This window comes from Pseudophryne corroboree, chromosome 2 (genome assembly GCF_028390025.1).
Source record: "Pseudophryne corroboree isolate aPseCor3 chromosome 2, aPseCor3.hap2, whole genome shotgun sequence".
In the NCBI taxonomy this organism is placed as follows: Eukaryota; Metazoa; Chordata; class Amphibia; order Anura; family Myobatrachidae; genus Pseudophryne; species Pseudophryne corroboree.
Window position 1 is genome coordinate 598,966,406 of NC_086445.1, and position 21,291 is coordinate 598,987,696.

At 44.4% G+C, this 21,291-nt stretch overlaps 1 protein-coding gene across 1 annotated transcript in view; it reads right to left on the reverse strand.

Moving 5' to 3' along the window:
- The window catches only part of SESN2 (sestrin 2), a 36,848-nt gene extending 16,435 nt beyond the window's left edge, over positions 1-20,413 (reverse strand). The window contains exons 1-8 of the mRNA XM_063954687.1: positions 20,071-20,413; positions 16,377-16,442; positions 16,140-16,286; positions 4,877-5,059; positions 3,982-4,155; positions 3,642-3,783; positions 3,420-3,538; positions 2,463-2,653 (exon numbers count right to left, since the gene is read on the reverse strand). Coding sequence (XP_063810757.1) covers positions 2,463-2,653; positions 3,420-3,538; positions 3,642-3,783; positions 3,982-4,155; positions 4,877-5,059; positions 16,140-16,286; positions 16,377-16,442; positions 20,071-20,235 — 1,187 coding nt within the window. The 5' untranslated portion in view covers positions 20,236-20,413. The remainder of the gene's footprint in view (positions 1-2,462; positions 2,654-3,419; positions 3,539-3,641; positions 3,784-3,981; positions 4,156-4,876; positions 5,060-16,139; positions 16,287-16,376; positions 16,443-20,070) is intronic.
- Positions 20,414-21,291: the final 878 nt, after the last annotated feature.

Genomic DNA, 21,291 nt, shown 5'->3' on the forward strand with positions numbered 1-21,291 from the left:
GCAGATGCTAAAAACATTCCCAACCTAGGTCCTCAAAGAAACCTAACAGTCCAGATTTTAGTGATATCCATGCTTGAGCATAGGTGATAATTAGTAGATCAGTTATAGGGTTAAATTCAATTCAAGTCGGATCGTTTCCGACAAGCATCGTCGGAAAGTATCAGACAAAGCTCCATTCAATGAACGGCCAAATCCGACAGGTTTTGTCCGTTCCAGACAATGCCAATCCGACTTTTTTAAAGTCGTATTGACAGGGTCTGAAAGGACACAGACAGGCGCCCTCCCAGTAGCAGGTCATCACAGTGGGGAGAGCAGGAAACCTGCGGCTGCAGCAGTGTAGCAGGAGGATGGGGCACCGCTGTCAGACCTCACTTCAGCGTCCACCCAGCTCCAGCAAGCGGCCGGGTGGACACTGCCGTGAGTGGCTGCGCCCCATCCTCCTGCTACAGCTGCGGGGTTCCTGCTCTCCCCTGGTGCTATGACCTGCTTCGTCACAACCCATCTCCTCCTCTCAGCTCATCCTCACCCGTCCCTACTCCATCTCCTCTCCACATGTCCCCGCTCCCTGTCTTCTCCTTAATCCGTCTTTTTTTAAAAGCCGGATTGAGATTGTCAGAAACTGGGCCAAAACCTGTTGGATTTGCCGCGTTTCCGACAAAAGCACGTGGATACGTGGCTATTCCGCCGATCCACGTGCTTGATTGAATAGGTCGAATCTGGATTGAATATACCCCATAGTGATTTACCCATCTGTGCTAAAGCCTGAATATCACTAAAACCTCCACTGTTAGTGTGCCTTGAAGACTCAGGGGGAGATGTATGAAACCATGAAAAGAGTGGAGAAGTGGGACAGTGGAGAAGTTGCCCTTGGCAACCAATGACATTTGAAGTAACATTTATCAAGGGCATTCTATAAAATTATATGTAGCAGCTTATTTGTTGCCATGGGCAACATCTCCACTGGCTCACTTCTCCACTGTGTCATACATCTACCCCTAGTTTGGAAATGCCTGTTCTAGAGTATCAAAGTGTTGTATTGTATGGCAAAACAGAAAACAATGAGGGCAACAATGGATAGCCCTTCTTAGTGTCCATACCTAAGGTAAAGGAACCTGTGACAAATCAAAGCAATCCACACGGGCCCCTGCATCTAGACAAGAGTACAAAAGATGGCTCAAGGCTACGGAACGATCACCCACCTCAAATTTAGAAAAGTACCACCCACAATAATGGCCATTTGACCAAGTTGAACGCCTTATCTGCATCAAAGAACACAACCACAACCTCCCATCATCCTAGGCCAAATGAGGAAGCTGTAAATAAGTATGTAGCCTACAAAGATTTGTCGAGGTTGACTTCCCCAGCATTCATCTATCTGTATTATTTCTATTATGACCCTATTCACACAAATAGCTACCAAATGATTTAAAGTTTTCACATAAGATATATTGGGTGGTATGATTACGGTTACATCAGATACTTTCAAGGTTTTGGTAGTCCAACTATCATCGCCTCCTCCATAGAAGAATGCAAGGAGCCAACAGCAAGGAAAGCCTTAAAAACTTCTATTTTGTGGACAAAAAACCTAAATAAGTCTTATCAAGTTCAACAGGGAAGCCATTTACTCCAGACACCTTGCCAAATGGAAATTATTTGATGGCTTCCTTCACCGCCTCAAGGGAGATATTGTCCAGGTAATGTTTACTAGACACAGACAGGGTTGGAACGGTGATCAATTCCAGACACTTAGCTAAATCATCTGAATAGTGATCTTGGGAAGCGTAAACTCCAGCACAATAGTCAGAATACACTGCACCAACAGAAGTATAGTACAAAAGCCCCAACAGCATCATAATTTGCTAGCCATGTCTGCCTGAATATAATAATCATGAGCAGTGATCAAAAGCCTACATTTGTATTTATAAAGCAAAAAAAAAAGAAAGCAAACAGTTCTTTATGAACACCAGCCATTTAACCGTCGGCTGAGAGGAGACTAATTGCATACCTCTCCAGAACTGGTATCATCTCTGCAATTCGACCTGCTGTTTATGAAGATTTTTTTGATCTGGGCCACCTTAGAAATCAGGGTCTCAAACACTTTAAATGTACCCCAAACCAAAGGAGGAGAAACCTCAATAGGTTTTTTTTTTTTTTAAATCCTTGCCAGGCTGCACGGAGATTGGAGGCCACTCCAGTCTGCTCCAACAAAGAGTATTAAGCCTCCAGAAGGAGACTCCCTTAGGAAAATGCAAATTTAAGGGTCCCAGCAGAAGGGGTTGGTTCCCTCCCCTCCCCCATCCAAGGAAAATATTACACAGAGCCAACTGCATGGAGTAAGGAATGGTACCACAGCAGTAAAATCCTAGAGAAAGGATGGTGGAAGAGGGAAAAAAAAAAAAGAAAAAAAAAAGAGTAACACTGAACCCCAGGATTTTAAAACGTCATGTATTCAGCCTCCTTACCGAATTCCATAAATACATTGTATATAGTTCCAGATGGCTCTCCGCAGTTTGAAAGTATCTATGTCCTGATGTGAGGCAATGGTGTGATATGTCAAGTTGTAAGCTACTTGGAACTTGTCATCCAGGAGCTGACCAACTTCTGGGTACAACCTATGTAGTAGTGAGTAACCATGATCTTCCCATGTGTAGTCCTAAAAACAAAAACAGTCATATATAGACTAACACCAAAGTAATAAGCCTTAGAGGGATATAATAAGACAGGTGTAAGCAAAATGTAGTACTACAGCAGCTGTGTCACTACACATCCAAGCTTGTTCCAACAGCAAAACTGTGTCAAAGCATGCTGGGGTGTGTAGTTCCACTGGTTGCCTAACCCTGTACGATGACATGATTTTGAAAGAAACAGGTTTATTAATACATCTTATGACAGAATTATAATAAAATTGTGGTATGGATTTAGCTGTATACCAGCTCATAAATGTCACAACTGAAAACAGGTTAAAAAAAAAAAAAAAAAAAAAAGTGGTTTAATGATCATAATTACCTTTTTTTACAGTTAAAATGAACATATACTCATAAATGGATGACCATTTAACCTTTAGTGTTTAGCAAACCAGTGACTTCGGAAATGTAGTTATGATGCACAAATCAGGCTACAATGTATGTAAATGTGTCAAAGATCTCTAAAATAATGTTAGAAGAGGGCTAATATAGAATGAAAAGGGCTATGATTGATAAAACAATGAGTATACCAAGTTACTAAAATGGCTAAATTTAAATATGGTAAACAATATTGAACGTAAAACAGTTTAAATAGATTACGCAAAAAAAAAAAAAGGTTTGTAATTAGAAAGACAGGCAATTTCCTAAATCTATATAACGAATGGTCTTAGTTCCACTTAGGTGCAATTATAGGATATACTCGCCTCCAAGAGACTTCCATACCACTGTACTTACATGAGCACGAAACGTGGGAGGAGCCTGCTCCCCCCTTCGAGTAAAATCAATGTAGCCAAAATCAGGGTCCTCCAGGAAGCAGAGAATACCAGGAGAGTGAACAGACTGAGCCATATCACCTATGAAGCATAGATTATACTGGACTTATTTTGCTTTGCAAAAGTGTGATTTGTACAACACTATATGCACATGCAATTTAAGTAACAAATAGGCCTAGCATACCATTGGAAGTCACAAGTACACTCTCTCTCTTCTCCCGTTCAAATCTTGTCTCCATTTCTTCCTGACTCATCTCCTGCCCTTCCTCATCCAGTTTCTTCATTTGGGCCAAGACACGCTCTGCCTCTTGTGGAGTGCTGGCCCCCTGAGTACAAAAATAAGGCATACATTTTATTTTTCATAGCCAACAGAGACAATTACTCAGCTCCACAGAATGTGCTAGTATGAAATGCTTAGCATTCAATCTAACAGCAAAACACCTTTGAGCAATTTAAAAACAGCAAGTAATAAAAGTAAAGGAGATATTTCATACAAACATTTGTGACAAATTCTGCGTACCCACCTCATTATTGGGGACATCAGGAGACGGGGGACGCTCAGTGCCCTGTCCCTCTGGGAGGTAGATGCCACAGCCAAGAATAAATGAGGAAAATGCATGGAAGTGGGTAAGCAAAACAAGGGCTTGGATGAGCTCAGCAAGAGACCAGAAGTGACCCCCACGTGATGTCAGGAGTGACTGGAAAGAAAACAAGACAACCATCACACCCTCATGCATCCAATAGTGCAAACACTACCCGATTAAATAGGTTATCCGTTCACATGGTCGACCATGTTATGGTCGACAGTCATTAGGACGACCACTATTGGTCGACATTGACATGGTCGACATGGACACATGGTCGACACATGAAATGGTCGACATGAGTTTAACTTTTTTTTTTTCTTTTGGGGAACTTTTCCATACTTAACGATCCACGTGGAATACGATTGGAACGGTAATCTGTGCCGAGCGAAGCGAAGGCACCATGCCCGAAGCATGGCGAGCGAAGCGAGCCATGCGAGGGGACGCGGTGCACTAATTGGGGTTCCCAGTCACTTTACGCAAAAAACGACAAAAAAAAAAAAGTAAAAAAACTCACGTCGACCATTTCATGTGTCAACCATGTGTCCATGTCGACCAATAGTGGTCGACCTAATGAATGTCGACCATAACATGGTCGACCATTCATACCGGAACCATTAGAGATCAGTTACCATATTCCATAAGACAACCACCTGTTTGATGGCTCTGTGAGAACACCATAGCATGTCTAACATGTGCTGGTGACAAATATACAGCGATTTGCCTGCATCAAGGTGTTTAACAACGCAGACAGGATAGGCCATTGAATGATGTAAAGGACAACTAAAGTTAAGTCTGTACTAGCTAGTTTGTCTAATCCTGCGTGGTCTCTCACCTCAATGTGTTCTTTTGTAATAAGCCACGGTCTATGAGCAAGGATCTTATTCAAATCATTCAGCCTGCGCAGTTTGAGAGGGGCATAACAAAGGCCTTCCAACCAACGAGGATCTCCACCAACTTGAAGGAAGCAAGAAGAATGGAGGGAGACTAGATACACACAATGGTGGCGAGCCGAAGCCTGAAAGGAAAACAAAAAACCATGAGGGTGGAAAAGGACGCATCACTGTATAATCAATCAAAACCAGTATCGCCACCTCTGGCAAGTATTAATAAAAAAAGGTCGCCAATGGGGGTGCCAATATACATATAAAACCTAAGACTGTAATTAATAATTCTATAACTTATTAAGAAATCTCCACACAGGTGTATGGCATAGAAACCCAGGAGCAGCACCGGGGGGACTCCATTCTTTTACACCTAGAGCTGCAAGCTGAATCATTCAGCATTTATCACTATCTACATACTAGGTGAGACGGTGTGCACAAAAAATGGGATCTATTTATGAAGCAGTGAAAAGTGTGGAAAAAGTGAGCCAGTGGAGAAGTTGCCCATGGCAACCAATCAGCATTGAAGTAACATTTATAATTTGCATACTATACAATTGTACGGAGCAACTGATTGGTTGCCATGTGCAACTTCCCCACTGGCTCACTTCTCCACTCGTTTCACTGCTTCATGAATAGACCCCAATATCACTACTGGATTGGACTTTAACTCTGGTTTATTAACTCTTCTCGTACAAGGTGACTGTTCTATTTCATGGTGAAAGTAACACTGCTGTGGCATCTGCTAGATATTTAGTCCTTATCAATTTTTATGGCATACTATGTGATCATTACCACTTAGATTTATTAATTAAAAAACACCTATTAATTACAGTCTTTGGTTTCATATACATTAGCATCCCCATTGGTGATCATTTTTTACCTCACCTTGTCTTATATTATAGGTAATCCAGAATTACAGATTGGGTAGCTGTATTTTATCAATATAAAGGACCAACACTAATCGTGACTATATGCAAAGATCCAGGCAAATAACCTGGCCTCCCTCATTACAAAAAAACAACAAAAACATTGGGACACAATAAATTTAAGACTGATTACGCGATTGTGACGAAAATGTGCACAGAATTTATATATCAAAGTGTAAAGAGAAAATCTGTATTATTCACAATGAGCATGGCCACATCTGTATGTTTATATACCCTGCACTTGTCCTATATTGTCTATAGCTGTATAAGTCACCGTCTTCTTATTTTGCTTATTTATGTCCTCTGTAACTGGGCGCTGCAGATCCCTTGTAGTGCCATATAAATAAAGGATGATAATAATACTAATGGCCTATTCATTTCAATAGGGACGTAGAAAAGCTGCACATGTATGTAGATGCACATCACTTGTTTATGTATTTACAGTTGAGGAATTTTCGTGTAATGGAATAGGGATGTTACGTACCCCATACTATATTTTGGGATTACCTTGGCTGGCAAATTAGTACTCCAGGAGTCATTCCTACCACAGTCTCCCTGTACTCCAGCACATAGCTGGTAGTCTTTGGTAATTAGGGCTCATTTTTGTGTGAATATACTATCATTCCTAAGCTAACTGCATGAACAGACACGGAAGATTGAATACAGTGTGCAATTACAGATACACAGAAGTATTATGCACATTGGTGTAAACATAAGTAATAAGGACACTAAACTCATGTTGTATAAACAAGTAATAAAAATACACATAGAATAAGGATTGACAGAATTACACCCAGCATATAGTAAATATATAAAAGCTAGAGTAAACACCAACAGCTAACATATATAATACAGATTTTACAGTGGAGCCTGAACTAGAATCTAAAGTGTAATATAAAACACTGCAAATAAGAATTTACTTACCGATAATTCTATTTCTCATAGTCCGTAGTGGATGCTGGGACTCCGTAAGGACCATGGGGAATAGCGGCTCCGCAGGAGACTGGGCACAAAAGTAAAAGCTTGAACTAGCTGGTGTGCACTGGCTCCTCCCCCTATGACCCTCCTCCAAGCCTCAGTTAGGATACTGTGCCCGGACGAGCGTACATAATAAGGAAGGATCTGGAATCCCGGGTAAGACTCATACCAGCCACACCAATCACACCGTACAACCTGTGATCTGAACCCAGTTAACAGTACGATAAACGAAGGAGCCTCTGAAAAGATGGCTCACAACAATAATAACCCGAATTTTGTAACAATAACTATATACAAGTATTGCAGACAATCCGCACTTGGGATGGGCGCCCAGCATCCACTACGGACTATGAGAAATAGAATTATCGGTAAGTAAATTCTTATTTTCTCTAACGTCCTAAGTGGATGCTGGGACTCCGTAAGGACCATGGGGATTATACCAAAGCTCCCAAACGGGCGGGAGAGTGCGGATGACTCTGCAGCACCGAATGAGAGAACTCCAGGTCCTCCTCAGCCAGGGTATCAAATTTGTAGAATTTAGCAAACGTGTTTGCCCCTGACCAAGTAGCTGCTCGGCAAAGTTGTAAAGCCGAGACCCCTCGGGCAGCCGCCCAAGATGAGCCCACCTTCCTTGTGGAATGGGCTTTTACAGATTTTGGCTGTGGCAGGCCTGCCACAGAATGTGCAAGCTGAATTGTACTACAAATCCAACGAGCAATCGTCTGCTTAGAAGCAGGAGCACCCAGCTTGTTGGGTGCATACAGGATAAACAGCGAGTCAGATTTCCTGACTCCAGCCGTCCTGGAAATATATATTTTCAGGGCCCTGACTACGTCCAGTAACTTGGAGTCCTCCAAGTCCCTAGTAGCCGCAGGCACCACAATAGGCTGGTTCACGGGAAACGCTGAAACCACCTTTGGGAGAAATTGAGGACGAGTCCTCAATTCTGCCCTATCCGTGTGAAAAATCAGGTAAGGGCTTTTATAAGATAAAGCCGCCAATTCTGAGACACGCCTGGCTGAAGCCAGGGCTAACAGCATTACCACCTTCCATGTGAGATATTTTAATTCCACAGTGGTGAGTGGTTCAAACCAATGTGATTTTAGGAACCCCAAAACCACATTGAGATCCCAAGGTGCCACCGGGGGCACAAAAGGAGGCTGTATATGCAGTACCCCTTTGACAAACGTCTGGACTTCAGGCACTGAAGCCAGTTCTTTTTGGAAGAAAATCGACAGGGCCGAAATTTGAACCTTAATGGACCCTAATTTTAGGCCCATAGACAGTCCTGTTTGCAGGAAATGTAGGAAGCGACCCAGTTGAAATTCCTCTGTAGGGGCCTCTTTGGCCTCACACCACGCAACATATTTTCGCCAAATGCGGTGATAATGTTTTGCGGTTACATCCTTCCTGGCCTTTATCAGGGTAGGGATGACTTCTTCTGGAATGCCTTTTTCCTTCAGGATCCGGCGTTCAACCGCCATGCCGTCAAACGCAGCCGCGGTAAGTCTTGGAACAGACAAGGCCCCTGCTGGAGCAGGTCCTTTCTTAGAGGTAGAGGCCACGGTTCCTCCGTGAGCATCTCTTGAAGTTCCGGGTACCAAGTCCTTCTTGGCCAATCCGGAACCACGAGTATAGTTCTTACTCCTCTCCTTTTTATGATTCTCAGTACTTTTGGTATGAGAGGCAGAGGAGGGAACACATACACTGACTGGTACACCCATGGTGTTACCAGAGCGTCCACCGCTATTGCCTGAGGGTCCCTTGACCTGGCGCAATATCAGTCTAGTTTTTTGTTGAGACGGGACGCCATCATGTCCACCTTTGGTTTTTCCCAACGGTTTACCATCTCTTGGAAGACTTCTGGATGAAGTCCCCACTCCCCCGGGTGAAGGTCGTGTCTGCTGAGGAAGTCCGCTTCCCAGTTGTCCACTCCCGGAATGAACACTGCTGACAGTGCCATCACATGATTCTCCGCCCAGCGAAGAATCCTTGCAGCTTCTGCCATCGCCCTCCTGCTTCTCGTGCCGCCCTGTCTGTTTACGTGGGCGACTGACGTGATGTTGTCCGATTGGATCAATACCGCCTGACCCTGAAGCAGGGGTTTTGCTTGACTTAGGGCATTGTAAATGGCCCTTAGTTCCAGAATGTTTATATGAAGAGATGTTTCCATGCTTGACCACAAGCCCTGGAAATTTTGTCCCTGTGTGACTGCTCCCCAGCCTCTCAGGCTGGCATCCGTGGTCACCAGGATCCAATCCTGAATGCCGAATCTGCGGCCCTCTAGTAGATGAGCACTCTGCAGCCACCACAGAAGAGACACCCTTGTCCTTGGCGACAGGGTTATCCGCTGATGCATCTGAAGATGCGATCCGGACCATTTGTCCAGAAGATCCCACTGAAACGTTCTTGCATGGAATCTTCCGAATGGAATCGCTTCGTAAGAAGCCACCATTTTTCCCAGGACCCTCGTGCACTGATGCACTGACACCTGGCCTGGTTTTAGGAGATTCCTGACTAGCTCGGATAACTCCCTGGCCTTCTCCTCTGGGAGAAACACCTTTTTCTGGACTGTGTCCAGAATCATTCCTAGGAACAGGAGACGTGTTGGAATCAGCTGCGATTTTGGAATATTTAGAATCCACCCGTGCTGACGTAACACTAACTGAGATAGTGCTACTCCGACTTCTAACTGTTCCCTGGACCTTGCCCTTATCAGGAGATCGTCCAAGTAAGGGATAATTAAAACGCCTTTTCTTCGAAGAAGAATCATCATTTCGGCCATTACCTTGGTAAAGACCCGAGGTGCCGTGGACAACCCAAACGGCAGCGTCTGAAACTGATAATGACAGTTTTGTACTACAAACCTGAGGTACCCTTGGTGAGAAGGGTAGATTGGGACGTGGAGATAAGCATCTTTGATGTCCAGAGACACCATATAGTCCCCTTCTTCCAGGTTTGCTATCACTGCTCTGAGTGACTCCATCTTGAATTTGAACCTCTTTATGTAAGTGTTCAAGGATTTTAGATTTAAAATTGGTCTCACCGAGCCGTCCGGCTTCGGTACCACAAACAGCGTGGAATAAGACCCCTTTCCCTGTTGTAGGAGAGGTACCTTGATTATCACCTGCTGGGAATACAGCTTGTGAATGGCTTCCAAAACTGCCTCCCTGTCGGAGGGAGACTTTGGTAGAGCAGACTTCAGGAACCGGCGAGGGGGAGACGTCTCGAATTCCAGTTTGTACCCCTGTGATACTACCTGCAGAATCCAGGGGTCCACTTGCGAGTGAGCCCACTGCGCGTTGAAATTTTTGAGACGGGCCCCCACCGTGTCCGAGTCCGCTTGTAAAGCCCCAGCGTCATGCTGAAGACTTGGCAGAAGCAGAGGAGGGCTTCTGCTCCTGGGAAGAGGCTGCCTGGTGCAGTCTTTTTCCTCTTCCTCTGCCCCGGGGCAGAAATGAGTGGCCTTTTGCCCGCTTGTACTTATGGGAACGAAAGGACTGAGTTTGAAAAGACGGTGTCTTTTTCTGCTGAGCGGTGACCTGGGGTAAAAAGGTGGACTTTCCGGCCGTTGCCGTGGCCACCAGGTCCGATAGACCGGCCCCAAATAACTCCTCCCCTTTATACGGCAATACTTCCATATGTCGTTTGGAATCCGCATCCCCTGACCACTGTCGCGTTCATAACGCTCTTCTGGCAGAAATGGACATAGCACTCTCTTGATGCCAGGGTGCAAATATCCCTCTGTGCATCACGCATATATAGTAATGCATCCTTCAAATGCTCTATAGTTAGTAATATACTGTCCCTATCCAGGGTATCAATATTTTCAGTCAGGGAATCCGACCACGCCACTCCAGCACTGCACATCCAGGCTGAGGCGATTGCTGGTCGCAGTATAACACCAGTATGTGTGTATATACCCTTCAGGATATTTTCCAGCCTTCTATCCGCTGGTTCTTTGAGGGCGGCCGTATCAGGAGACGGTAACGCTACTTGTTTAGATAAACGTGTGAGCGCTTTATCTACTCTAGGGGGTGTTTCCCAACGCGCCCTAACCTCTGGCGGGAAAGGGTATAGTGCCAATAATTTATTAGAAATTAGCACTTTTTTATCGGGGGAAACCCACGCTTTATCACACACCTCATTTAATTCATCTGACTCAGGAAAAGCTACTGGTAGTTTTTTTACTCCCCACATAATACCCTTCTTTGTGGTACTTGTAGTGTCAGAAATGTTCAATGCCTCCTTCATTGCCGTGATCATGTAACGTGTGGCCCTACTGGACATTACGTTTGTCTCCTCACCGTCGACACTGGACTCAGTATCTGTGTCTGGGTCTGTGTCGACCCACTGAGGTAACGGGCGTTTTATCGCCCCTGACGGTGTCTGAGACGCCTGGACAGGCACTAATTGATTTGTCGGCTGTCTCATGTCGTCAACAGTTTTTTGTAAAGTGCTGACATTGTCACGTAGTTCTTTAAATACAACCATCCAGTCAGGTGTCGACTCCCTAGGGGGTGACATCACTAACACAGGCAATTGCTCTGCTTCCACATCATTTTCCTCCTCATACATGTCGACACAATCGTACCGACACCCAGCACACACACAGGGAATGCTCTGATAGAGGACAGGACCCCACTAGCCTTTTGGGGAGACAGAGGGAGAGTTTGCCAGCACACACCAGAGCGCGCGCGATATAGATGTATGTATGTATGTATGTATGTATGTATGTATGTATGTATGTATGTGTATATATATATATATATATATATATATATATATATATATATATATATATATATATATATATATATATATAGATAACCTTATATAAGTGTTACTCCCTTTTATAGCTGCTGTTTATAATTTAGCTGCCAATAGTGCCCCCCCTCTCTCGTTTTTACCCTGATTCTGTAGGGACTGCAGGGGAGAGTCAGGGAGCCGTCCTTCCAGCGGAACTGTGAGGGAAAATGGCGCTTGTGTGCTGAGGAGATAGGCTCCGCCCCTTCACGACGGCCTTATCTCCCGCTTTTTTCTGGAAAACTGGCAGGGGTTAAATACATCCATATAGCCCAGGAGCTATATGGAATGTATTTCTTTTGCCATCCTAAGGTATTTCAGTTTTTATTGCGTCTCAGGGCGCTCCCCCCCAGCGCCCTGCACCCTCAGTGACCGGAGTGTGAAGTGTGCTGAGAGCAATGGCGCACAGCTGCAGTGCTGTGCGCTACCTTAGTTGAAGACAGGAACGTCTTCTGCCGCCGATTTCACCGGACCTCTTCGTTCTTCTGGCTCTGTAAGGGGGCCTGCGGCGCGGCTCCGGGACCCATCCAGGCTGAACCTGTGATCGTCCCTCTGGAGCTAATGTCCAGTAGCCTAAGAAGCCCAATCCACTCTGCACGCAGGTGAGTTCGCTTCTTCTCCCCTTAGCCCCACGATGCAGTGAGCCTGTTGCCAGCAGGACTCACTGAAAATAAAAAACCTAAAATAAACTTTTACTCTAAGCAGCTCAGGAGAGCCACCTAGCATGCACCCTCCTCGTTCGGGCACAAGAATCTAACAGGCTTGGAGGAGGGTCATAGGGGGAGGAGCCAGTGCACACCAGCTAGTTCAAGCTTTTACTTTTGTGCCCAGTCTCCTGCGGAGCCGCTATTCCCCATGGTCCTTACGGAGTCCCAGCATCCACTTAGGACGTTAGAGAAAAAAGGTTATGCAAAAAGCCACTTTTATTGAGCATGAATGGCACAATACTTCAGAGTGCTGTGCCTGCTGGCAGAAAATACGCTCTGCATGGTGTCCAAGTACGTTTCCACAGCCGTTTACATCTAATGTGACTGTTGCTGGGCAAAGTTCTTTGAAGCAATCTTTGCATAACTCATTTTTCAGCTGGCCCTAAATGCTGTTTGCATGTGACAGCCTGTACACAGAACAGTGAACAGAAGCCTGCTTTATCCCAATGGCTTGACAGTTATTTTAATTTGCAAGGAAACCCTTCTGCTTCTCAGCAAAGTTTGTACAAACAGCAACCCCACACCCCTTCCCATATACTGCTGCATGCAAGCTGACCTATCCACACCCTCCCTCTGCAATTCATTCTTAACCATCCCCCACTTTTTCTTACTTCACATACATGTAAGTGTGTAGATGGGATGTCCCCTGTCTCACACTCCAGGCTGGGACATACCAAGCTGTGTATGTTCACAGCCTATGGGGTTTATGTATTAGGACTTGGGGGGGGGGAGATGTACTAATCCTTGAAAAAGTGATACATTTAACAGACAAAGTAGCAGCCAACCAGCTCCTAACAAACTCCAAGCGGGCACTAAAAACTCACCTATTCATCAAAGCATACCCTTCCAATGCATAACCTAGTCCTGAGGATGCTCCTCCATCCCCCTGCCTTGAACATCTTAGTGTTCACGCTAGGCTGTTTTAGCAGGACGCCGCGCCCTGCCCAATTTTTTAAGGGCAAAATCTGCACTGCCCTTTCTGCGGCGCCCTGCTAAAACAGCCTGCCTGCTTCCTGGTCTCCCAGCATTCACGCTAGGGGAGAGAGCTTGGAAGAAGCCTAGCACCTCCGTAGGTGCTGGGCACGCCTCCAACAGTAACGTTTGTGGGCCACACCGCCCACTTAAATGGACATTTTTATGGTCATGCCCCCCTATTTTACATGGCCACACCACCTTTTCGGAAGCGCACACGGTCCGGCGCCCTGCTTATTATTATTTCTAGAGTGAACACTATCTCTGCTTTGCTTACATACTCTCATCAGGCTACCTCCTGTCATCAGTCTCCCCTTCCCACTAGATTGTTAGCTCTTCAGAGCAGGGTCCTCTTTCCTCTTGTTGTCAAAGCCCTCTTCTCGACACATTTCACTCGTAGCTCTCCCCTACTCAGCGACCATCTTCACCCCACTTTTTCTCCTGCTGGTAAACGCTCATCTCTATCTACGGCCACCAGCCCCAAGTAGTACGATGATTACTCCCTCGCTACTTACATCTTAGATGTATTATGTCTTGAGAATTGTGGTGCTCTTTGTTACATGTACTCTATTTTTGTTATTTATTTACTGTAATGCAAAGTTTTGTCTCCCTGTACCGTCCTGTGTACGGCACTGCAAAACACTGGTGGCGCCTTATAAATAAAACCAACAACATTTGTCAAACCCAGCCTGTAATATGGCAATTAAGAGCTGATTGGCTGGTACTTTATTACCATGAAATGTATCACTTTTCAAGGCTTTGTACATATCCCCCTTGGAGAGAGACAAAGTGGACAGAGATAACAAGGTATATTCATGAAGCAGTGAAAACAGTGGAGAAGTTGCCCATGGCAACCAATCAGCTGCTTTGTACAATTGCATAATATGCAAACTATAAATGTTACTTCAATGCTGATTGGTTGCCATGGGCAACTTCTCCAAACTTTTCACTGCTTCATGAATAGACCATAAAGTACCAACTGGCTTCTAACTAATTTTTCAAACACAGCCTGTAACATGGCAGTTAGGAGCCGATTGGTTGGTACTTTATCTCCGTCCATATCTCTCCAAAGATTAGTACATAGACCACTACAACCTATAACAGCAGTATGACGTTAGTCAGGTTAGTTATGTCACATTCCGCAGTGTTTTGCAGAGAATACAGATGTGCCTACATACAGCTCACATCTTTTTGCCACATGAAGTGACACTTGGCACGACTCAGACGCTCCGTCACAGGTAGCAATGCGTTCTTTCCAAAACATTGCTTCTTAGTCGCATCAGACACAAAGTTGCTTAGTGAACCACACACAGAAGTACAATGTTGTTTTAATGGTGCACATAAGATGCAAATTTTAAGAAAACAGATGCTGGGCAAGGCAGAGTCAAGATCCCAGGGCATGACAAATGGGACTTTTTGGTGTATTTAGAGTCATTCACATTAGTTCTTGCCCAATGACACTTAAACCACTTTCAGATCGCAATGTCGGGTCCCACCCGGAAATTGGAAACCGGTGGGACCCGGCATTGGACCCTACGGTTGCCATCTGGGGGCGGAGCCAGCATTGGGGGCAGGTGCGGCACTGCAAGATTACATCATCTACACGCCGCCTCTCCCTATGCAGTGAATGGGTACCGGGTCACATCGACCCAGGTAACCTGTTCATACTGCGCCTGACCTGTTCTTATAATCCGGGTTGAACATTCGTCCATGGCCCCTTTCACACCGCACAGCAACACGTGTCGACCCGGGAATATACCAGGCCGAAATTAGGTTATTTGTGCGGTGTGAAAGGGGTATTCATCTGTATTCCCTACCACGACTACACACAAACTACACACAAACTAGGAAGCCAAAAACCAACCAGTAGGTTTCTGGAAACTTGTGAAAAGGTAACTTCAGTACTTTGAAGAAACCTACACAAGCACATGGAGAACATACAAACTCTACACAGAGCATGGATCCAACTCAAACCCAAGAGCTCAGTGCAGTGAGACAGCAAGCTTAAGATTGTGCCACCGTGATAAGGATTCCTGCTCCATTAAAAATGCTCCATTAAGGCCAGAAATGCGATTGAGATGGTTTAGATATAATTACCTGCAAATCTCTGCATGTCTGTTATTGGCCAATGTTATATAACTTTTTGTTCACAACGGTATCTTACAGCGGAATATAGAAATACATAAATAATAATAATTTACACCTTAAAAGGCCACTAATACAGATCCATTTACCAGATGTTGATCAGGGTTGGCAGAGAAGGGGCAGACTAGATGAGCTAAGTGGTTCTTATCTTCCGTCAAATTCTATGTTTCTATAGAACACAGTACTCCTACAGCCACCCACAGTGCTATTTGGGCCCAAGAGCACCTTGCTAGTCTGGTCAAACAACTCTGCTTGTATACAAGTACCTTCACATATATATTTGTAATCTTACTTCATCGTTAAAGCAGCTTTAAAGAACTCCCATACTTAAATGCTCATCTGTACCACTCACAAGGGCTCTGGTGTTTGCAGCATTTATGGTTGTTTTTACTGAAGCACAGAATTACTGTTTATCATGAGTTGGGAGTATCTGACAAGCAGCAATGTAATATTCTTTAACTCTTTCACAGCACTGGGGACTCTTGTGTACATTTGTTATTACATTTTGACACCTTCAAACACATTTATATAAAAAGTTGGCGATCTCTCCATTATTTCGGCAGCTCAAAAATGTTATAGCCCGCTGCCAGAAATACGTACTGTACTGATCAGTCATTGTGGATCCGAGGTGGGGTACCAATGACTGATGGACAAATATAGGCAAGATTGCTACTCACCATTATGGCCACATAGTGTCTTTCTGGAAGTGATAAAGCCCCATCCATACGCAGGAGCTGATGCTGAGTCTTCCAAAAGATACGCATATACTCTGGATGTAGTCCCATTACTGCAGCAATATTATCACTCACGACTGGCCCTGGCAGCTGTAATTTTGATAAAACCGTTCCAGATATCAAACTTCCAGAAGAGAGAAACAAAACACTTCTGTCCAAATAGACCACAAACCACCTTACCTGTGCTAGAGGTATATATGCACTCGGTCCTCTGGTATCTCGCCATCTCATCTGATCGCCTGGGTCCTGTATTCGGAAATAATGACTTATGACCGGAAGGAACAACGTAACCATCTAATGACGGAGGTGAGATGCACGTGTGCGTACAGGCTGTCTGCAATCTCAAGCATCAATTACATCACTAATTTCTATATTCATACAGTGCCCTAGGCATGAGAATCATTGAGCAAATGGAATGCAGAAAAGCAAAGTACTGTTCAACACCCATTATCTATAAAGCCTGAACATTAACTACTCATCACAGCTCTTCAAACATACATAATGTGCTTTAAACACAATGGGACAGATTCAATCGTTCTGGGGGTTCCCACCGGGGCTATTCAATTGTTGCCCCCATCTAGCAGCAGACAGGGATACCAACAATTGAATCGGCATCAATAATTCATTTTAGCTACAAATACCACTGCCTTCTACATGTATTTTCAAGTATGTAACATAAAAAGCTAGTTATATTAAAGCACATTCCAGAGAATATTAAAGCATTCACATCAGTCGCTGCCCCAACTGAAGCTTATAGTTTAAATAGTCTTACCAAAATAAAAGGGCCAATTTTGTCAGATATCAGTTAAACTAGATTGTAAGCTTGCGAGCAGGGCCTTGCTACCGCTATGTCTGTGTCTATTAGCCAGTTTGTCTTATCACTGTTTCCAATTGTAAAGCGCAACTGAACATGCTGCGCTATATAAGAAACTATACATAAATAATAAACAACCAGTATATTTTTGGTCTCTGAGAGAAAGTCAGTGTCTACTAGTCCCAGTAGGCAACCCTATGTAATAAGGTTAAGACACCCAAAGTCTGATATCCGTAGAAAGGTTTCATTTGTTTTACATTAAAGTTTGCCTCTGATAAACAAAGCCATTAACGTGTGAAATTTTGGTTTGGTTTGTGTATATACCATTATACTATCTGTAAAAATCAGATACCTTGCTGTACTAATCTGCACTTTATAAAGCTTTAAACACTAAAAACCTGTGTTTGAGTAGGTAGTCTAGCAAAGTCTATTCACTCAGATAGTTGCTGATGTAACTTTTTAGTGGCGTTACAAGAGACAGGGCATAAAAAGGAGAACAACCGACCCTGACAACTGGTAAACACATTAGGGAAACAGCAAAGTCAAAACACAGCCACCCGTGTACAACGCAGGCAGCTTTACTGATAGACAGGCTTGACAGCAGAGGCCTAGGAGAGTAGCCTGGAGAAATAGAACAAACAAAAACATACATACATACATACATACATACATATCTCGATAGATAGATCTATCTCGCACACATATACACACACAACACACACACACTACAGTTGTTCAATAAGTAAAGTAACAAAACATCTCGCGTGTGTAATGTCCTCTATATATTTCTAATTTTCCGTCAGGCCAGAACAGGTAGGCCGCACTGCCCTTAGACTGCGCCTCATATCAGTCATACTGTCCAACATCTGTTGAATGCAGGGCTGGTGGACACATGGTCAAACATTGAGGTACATTAGTGTGATCAGATTTCTGCATCTACAGGGCACATCAGCAACTGACATTCATCGCCAACTTGTCAAGGCGCACAGTGAAAACGTAATGTCACAGAAACAGGTTTTGTGCTCTGCCTTTAATAACAGCAGGTGAGACGTTCAATATGAGCAGCTTGCTGTCTGTCCTGCCATTATCAAAGGCAGCGCACAAAACCGGTTTAAATCAAACTAGAGATTACATATGTGAAAGGTCTTGTTACCTTACTTAGGGAATATATACTGTGTGTATATATTTATTTTCATACACACATTTATTTATAAACAGATAGCAACAATTATCCAGTAAAAACCCGAAGACCAGCACACAGTGTAAACTGCAAACAAAAGAAAGTTTTATAAAAGCTCAAACCAAATTATAAAAAGTCACGAATACACAAATATTTATCAAACCAAAGTAATCTTTACAGGCTGTGGCATCTGACAGCCGTACAGCCATTGTGTGCCCAAAAGCATCTTCTTACAGGGGTTGTCCCTCTAATAAGGTGCTTGAGGCCCCCAAAACCGTGTGCTGGGCTTCTGGTTTTTACTAGATAAATACTGTAGATAGATAACATCACCCCAACTGCTTAATTAGTAGTATAGAGCATACATCACCGCACACAGTGTTTTAAATAGCATACATCACCTAATAAAGCATAATATCACCCCACTGCTTTATAAGTAGCCTAGATCACTGCTTTATAAGTAGAATATATCATCTCACACAGTTTAACATAGTATATATATAACCATGTAAAGGATAATAACACTGATCGACACTCAGTTTATTGCCAATCACATTAGTGTTTTGGGGTGTTGTGACACAAGACTAGACAAACCGCTCAGCTGACAGTGCCCAATCACTTATAATCAGATGGAAAATAGTCTACAACGATGGCGGATTGAACACCTTGTGGGTCGATCCAATTAACAGCAATTTAATGCTGCGCTTAAGCTAGGCACACACCTAAAGATTTATCAGTCCAATCTGTCTGGTGTGAACAAAGATCTGGTAATGAATGGGAGCAAGTGACAATCAACCATTTGTTCCCAAATGCAGGAAAACAGATAGAAACAATCACTTAATTGGTGTGTACCCAGCTTTAAGACCCATAAACACTAGGCCAGGGATGGGGAACCTACAGCCCTCCAGGTGTTAAACTACACATACCAGCATGCCTTGCTACAGTTTTGCTATTTGGCCATGCTAAAACTGTTGCAGGGAATACTGGGATGTGTAGTTCAACAACAGCTAGAGGGACGAAGGTTCCCCATCCCTGCACTAGACGATATTGTGAATAATATCGCTCAGAAAGGGCTCTCTGAGTAATATTGTTTACAATATCACCTTGTGTGTACACTCACTATTGTTAATGAGCGCTCCCGACCCTCATTAATGACCCCCTACCTCATCCGTGCATGTACGGACAAGGGAAGATCTTGTTAACGACAGCACTGCTGCCGTCGTTCCTTTCCCTTCCGGCATCGGCAAGTGTGTATACATTTTCCGATGTTGGCACCCCAACGCCGCCAACATTGACAGGGCCTCGGCTTGGGTGTAAGGGGCTTTACAGTATCATCAGGCTCGCAGTTTTCTGTTCTCTGGCCAATAGGACTGCATACAAATATCTGCAAGTACGGGGTGAGATCGGGCACAACGGTGATGAACGGCAGTGCCATCATTATTATGCTTTATTTATATGGCGCCACACGGGTTCCGCAGCTCCCAATTACAGTACATAAATAATTTCAAAACCGCTGCAACAGCAAATCACCCTCAACATGGTTAATTGGATTGACCCACTAGAACATTTGTGTGTCTCCTCTAGAAAAGAACTACTTTTCCCTTTTTTATTCAGCAACTCCAAAATAACCTAATTTCGTTGTGATATACTTGGCAACTAACTTTTTTTGGGTGGTGGGGCAAGCAATCCAGCGGAACATATCACCCCCTAACAGTACATAACATAAGTAGCATATCTGGCACTGCTGAGAAGTGTACAGGCAGGAGTAAAGGGCACAGGAGATAGCTATGCACTGCACTCCCCCTGGGAGACAAGCAGTGCACTTCTGCACGGGCTCTGCTGGTCCAGACATACAGCAACAGCCACTCTCATACATTACACACCTTCATGATCCTGCGGCCACAACAAATGTGGCATCCAGGGTAAAATTCCTCTCGGACCCTCGGACAGGTACAGCAATTGCCTGCCACCCTAATGGGGGCAACCGAGCAGATGGCTTCCATGGCTGCGGAGGAGCGGGGCGCCGGGATAGGGCAGAGAAGTGGCATAGAGCCGCTGTACAGATCAAGAACACCGACGAGATCTGCTACAGGACTCTCATCTCTCCCGGAGGAACAGAGTAACTCCCCCCGTATGCCCTATTTATAGCTTCGCCTGCGCCTTACTTCCCCACCAATCACATTTGAGGCCACGGGAACCCAACCCTGGCAGGCCGCGCAGTGGCTCACGGGACATGTAGTCTCTCCTTTGTTTTGCAGTGACTTGGTCAAAACAACTCTTGCAGCTTAATGATATGAGCGGCGTCCGCCCCCCGCCCCTTCTTCCGGAGGAGAGTGAGTCTGCCAGCCCCAGATTTCATCAGCGACTATCCAGTCCGCACGTTTAGACCCTCCCCAAGGTGAGGGAGACCTTGTGAGGGCGGTGTATGGGTTCAGAGTAGACCTATTATCAACAACCCGCAAAAATGTGACGAATAACGACGAGATAGAAGACCTGGCAATGGGGGTGGATAACTATAAGGGACAGTAGCACGGCCAGGTGAACACAAACGTTCCCTGCCGTGTAATGGGGCAAAGAAGGGAAAAGTGTCGCTAAAGTGCTGTGTGCAGGCAGACTCAGTGCCCGGCTGCGATTAGTAGTGCTCCTGCCGCTCCGCCTGGAAGCTCCTGGGACACGAATCAATTCAATCAGCCTTGCCCCCCAACAGTCGCTATAGCCCAAAGACAGGGAAGCAGAGGGTTTTTGTGGTAAAGATATTAACAAAGCATTTGTATTCTGCAAGGAGCTCACTTTTTATGTTGTTGGTTTTTTTTTTAAATCGGGTCAGAATTGACTAACTGTATTTTGCAATTTATTTTCATTATCTGTTTTAATTGCTAAGATTTCAATTTACATTCCAAATGAAATTCCTAGGATAAGAACTAATTTCTAATTTAAATAAGACTTTAACCCTTACTTTACTGTACTCCGAGCATCGTCAGACTCCGTCCCCTCTACATCTTTCCCGTTCAGTTAAATGACATGCCATAAACTCAAACATGTTCATAAAGTTCCTCAAGGACAACTCAGTTTCCTAGAATTAGAATACTACATAAGGGCAGGGC